Here is a 4,888-nt window from a genome sequence, read left to right as displayed (position 1 = left end):
ACCGCTCTATTCCCGAGAGAATGTTGAGCACCAAAGACACTCCACCTGGAGCCTTTCTTTTTGGTAGAACTGGCTTTGGGGCAAAGAAATGCCCATACCTCAACCTCTCTCGCTCTCTTCACTTCCTGCTCGGCTGGCGACTAGACTCCTTTCCTGGTTGTACAGAGGGCTGACGGTGATCTGTAAGTTTTTTCCCCTTTTAATAAATAGTACCCTATTAATCATAATTCCAAACTGCTGTGGCATCGTTTGTGACTTACGTCTACATCGCTCGACCAATGCTTTCCTCTTCTGCATCTCCTACACAATCCTGGTTCTCTCCTAGTTCTAGGGCTTGCTCTCCTTTCAGGACATCGTCTGATCTGATGTCCCATAAAACCACATCCAAAACAGCCTCCAGGCATTCCTGTAGCTTGCGCTTTTCCTGGGGCTAGGTCTCCCTGCTGGGATAAGACATCATTAATTGTCTTTCCCTGTAAAGCAGCTGCTAATGCCATTCCTTGTGTATATGATTGGCCAATATCTGAGCAGATTCGGATATAATCTGCAACATTGCCCTGTTTCTTAAAAGGCCTTATAGCCACCTTGCATATAGCATTGGTGTTCTCAAACGCTAACTGCTTAATTATTATCTGAGCTGCTTCTGAGTCTCCAATCAACCTATTAGATGCCTGCATTAGTCTGGAAACAAAATCCTGAAATAACTCATCTGGTCCCTGTCTTATGCTAGACAACTCCTCAGTCTGCTCTTTTGATGATGGAAGCTTATTCCAGGCCTTCTTGGCCGCTGTACTGATCTGGACATAAGCTACCATATCATATTCTAACTGTTGATTTGCTCCCGTATAGGGTCCTTCACCTGCCAGCATCTCATATGAAATAGGAATTTGTTGAGTCCTGTTTCTCTCAGCTGTGGCCTGACACTGTTCTGTAAATTCAGTTTTCCACAATAGATAATCTCCTCCTGACAGGCAAGCTTTGGCTATCTGCTTCCAATCCGCTGGTGGCAGAGCTTCTAAAGCTCTATTTTCCACCAGTGTCTGGGTAAAGGATGCCGTGGCACCGTATTGAGCACAAGCAGTTTTTAATTCTTTGAGTAACTTAAATGATATAGGAGCGTGTATTCTAAGCAGATTTCCTTGTGCATCTCTCTGCTCCATTACTGGGAACAATTGAAATCCTTGCACCTCTTCGCCTCTGCTAACAGCTTCTCTGATACAAGCTTGTAGGGGCGATTCATTGCTATCATTATGCCTCTGCTTTACCTTCGGTGTACTCTGAGCCGAGGGTGGATCTAAGCCCACCATTGCTGTAGGAAGGCTATCATTCTTCTGACAAGAATCCTGTATCTGCATAGCTCCTAATCTGTGCGATAGCGAGGTTACCATCCTTCTCAGGCCTTTTATTTCTCTCTGAACTCTGTCCTCATGTGCCTGTCTCTCAGCGCTGCCGTTCGCTAGTGAGAGGGATGAGAACTCCCTTTCAAGGCCTGAATCATTAGTATCACGCCTGTTGTAACTGCTCTGTTCTGAAAGAGTATCTAGTAACTCCTCGGGTGGAGGGGATGGAACTGCCTCCTGTTGATCAGGATCTGAGTCCAACCTCTCCTGTATCAGCATCCAAAAATAAGGTGTATCCTCAGGGATGCTTTCTGGCCCATAATTACAATAATGTTGTTGGATTCTTATTCCTAATTCTCTCCATACAGCTATGTCTACAGTCCTATGCTGTGAAAACGGAGGGCATATTTCATCTATGAATTCTAAAAATTCCTGTATCTGATGCTGCTGTACCCTCTCTCCGCTGTCTTTTAAAATATCCTCAATTAACTGCATGGCCATTCTGTTGCTTTCTCCTTTTACCAGCTTTACTCCCAATATTACAATCCCGTTTAGTTATCTAAACGCACTTTACTCACGTATCCACCAATTTTTTTTTCTCGCGGGTTCCTCTCGTCTGCTCACTTCTTCCTTGCTTTTTGGGGAATGCAGATCAGCCTGGTGTTCTCCTCCGTGCTTTGTCCGGTTTCCTTCCGGGATCCAGCGATCAGCATTCACTGTCTCTCACTTGTTGTCCCTTCTCCAGGGTCATGAAGTTCGGTCGTCAGCACCGCGTTCCTTTTCGTACCTCTTCCTCCGGCATTCGTCCCGGGGTTCCGTGATCAGCTCCAGTTGTCTTTAATCTTGGAGTTCAGTGGTCAGCCCCACGTTATCGGGCGCCAATTATGTCAGGGCCCGTGAGGGCCCAACATAAGTTCCCTAATTCCTTAACCCGGCTGGACCGGAGTCGCGAGGAAAAGAACCGACACAGCTTACATGGACATCATGGAAAAAGCCAGATCTCTCGTTTATTGTCCAAACATTTTATATACCCACACCAAATTGAGCAGGGAGGGGGAAAACATATTATGCCATCACCTAGGCAACCAGGTGCCTGGGTTTGAGTCACATCCGCACCTGGCAGTCAGGTAGGCCTTGAATTAGCATCTCTATAAGACACCTTCCAAATTACAAAAGGAAGGAAGCACCAAATATCTGAACTCTTAAGTCATCAGCTTCAGTCAAACATCTCTTCTCAGGTAATCCACATTTTAACAAAAGAAGCTAGGAGCAGGCATCCTGGCTTTTGTTAAGGGCAGAGACAGCTTGTCTGCAGAGCTAGGTAATCAGCTCGGACTGGGCTAATGGCTTTTATGCCATATTGAAATATGGGCCCACACCCTCTGTACACTACACTCTATACACTATGTACACTATCTACACTATGTACACTGTGTACACTCTGTACACTATGCATATCTGTACACTCTGTACAATATGTACACTCTGAACACTCTGTATTCTCTGTGATCTCTGTACACTATGCATACTCTGTACACGCTGTATACTGTGCACACTCTGTACACTCTGGACACTATTTACAGTCTGTTCACTCAGTACACTCTGTACACTCTACACGCTGTACACTCTGTACACTCTTTACACTATATACACGATTTGCACTTCGTACAGTATGCACACTCTGTACACTTTGCACACTCTGTACCCTATGCAAAGTCTGAACACTCTGTACACTATGTACACTCTGTACACTCTGCACACTATGTATACTATGCACACCCTGTATACTCTGTACACTATGTATACTTTGTACACTATGTACCCTCTGTACACTATGTACACAATGTACACTTTTCAGAGAAACAGATGTGTGTTTCTTACAAAAGCATTTCAAGAAATTCCAACGCTTTTCAAAGAACATATTATCTTTCACAGGAAAGAATTCAGTGTAAAGGAATGCTGTTCTCACTTCTAACAATACTTTGACATATAGCAAACAATGGCTTTTCTTTTCCGAGAAAGTCATGAACGTTTCTCACAAAAGCATTTCATGAAATTCATGGACTTTCAATAGAACGTGATTATCCTTCAAAGTAAAGCTTCTACAGAGAAGAGGAGCACTGTTCAAACTTCTAACAATACAATGATATATCCCAAACAACAGCTCTTCTTTTCAGAGAAACACTTGTGCGTTTTTCACAAAAGCATTTCATGAAACTCAAACACTTTCAAAAGAATGTGATTATCTTTCAAAGTAAAGCTTCTCCAGAAAAAAGAGCACTTCTCTCACTTACAAAATACTTTTACATTTCTGAAACAACTACTTCTCTTTTCAGAAAAACACATGAGCTATTCTCACAAAAACATTTCATGAAATTCATACACTTTCCAAAGAATGTGATTTTCTTTCAAAGTAAACCTTCAACAGTGAAAGGGAACACAGTTCTCACTTCTAATAATACTCCAACATATAGCCAACAACGGCTTCTCTTTTCAGAGAAACTCATGAAAGTTTCTCACAAAAGCATTTCCTGAAATTCATTCACTATCAATACAACATGATTATCTTTCAAAGTAAAGCTTCTACAGAGAACAGAAATACTTCTAACAATACAATGACATATCCCAAACAACGGCTCTTTTTTTTTTCAGAGAAACACATGTGCATTTTTCACAAAAGCATTTCATGAAATTTATACACTTTCAAAAGAACATGATTAAATTACGAAATAAAGCATCTAGAGGGAAAAAAACACTTCTCTCACTTCTAACAATACTTTACACATTTCTGAAAAGACTGCTTCTCTTTTCAGGAAACAAATGTGTGTTTCTCACAAAAGTATTACAACTAATTCATACACTTGAAAAAGAACATGATTATCTTTCAAAGTAAAGCTTCTACAGAGAACAGCAACTCTGTTCACACTTCTAACGATAATATGACATGTCCCAAACAACAGCTATTCTTTTCAGAGAAACACATGTGCATTTCTCTCAAAAGCATTTCATGAAATTCATACAGTTTCAAAGAAAGAGATTATCTTTCAAAGTAAAGGTTCTACATTGAAAAGGAACACTGTTCTCACTTCTACCAACACTTTGACATATTTCAAACTACGGCTTCTCATTTCAGAGAAAAACATGAGCAATTCTCGCGAAAGCATTTCATGAAATTCATACACTTTCTAAAGAATGTGATTATCTTTCAAACTAAAGCTTCTACAGAGAAAAGGAACACTACTCTCACTTCTAACAATACTTTGACATATAGCCAATAACAGCTTCTCTTTTCAAAGAAACACATGTGCTTTTTTCACACAAGCAAGTCATGAAATTCAAACACTTTACAAAGACCGTGATTATTTTTCAAAGTAAAGCTTCTACTGAGAACAGGAACGCTGTTCTCACTTCTAACAATACTTTAACATATTCCAAACTATGGCTTCTCATTTGAGAGAAACACATGTGCATTTCTCACAAAGGTATTTCACGAAATTTATACACTTTAGAAAGAACATGATTATCTTTCAAATACAGCTTCTACAAAG

The 4,888-nt window shown here is 40.7% G+C and overlaps 1 protein-coding gene across 1 annotated transcript in view; it reads right to left on the bottom strand.

Moving 5' to 3' along the window:
- LOC106144419 (endogenous retrovirus group K member 5 Gag polyprotein-like) overlaps positions 1–1,841 on the bottom strand; it is a 9,659-nt gene extending 7,818 nt beyond the window's left edge. The window contains exon 1 of the mRNA XM_013354742.1: positions 261–1,841. Coding sequence (XP_013210196.1) covers positions 261–1,841 — 1,581 coding nt within the window. The remainder of the gene's footprint in view (positions 1–260) is intronic.
- Between the last annotated feature and the right edge of the window lie 3,047 nt (positions 1,842–4,888).

Source organism: Microtus ochrogaster, unplaced genomic scaffold (assembly GCF_000317375.1).
Source record: "Microtus ochrogaster isolate Prairie Vole_2 unplaced genomic scaffold, MicOch1.0 UNK67, whole genome shotgun sequence".
Lineage (NCBI taxonomy): Eukaryota > Metazoa > Chordata > Mammalia > Rodentia > Cricetidae > Microtus > Microtus ochrogaster.
Note: the sequence above shows the minus strand (reverse complement) of the source record. Positions and strands in the feature narration are given on the sequence as shown.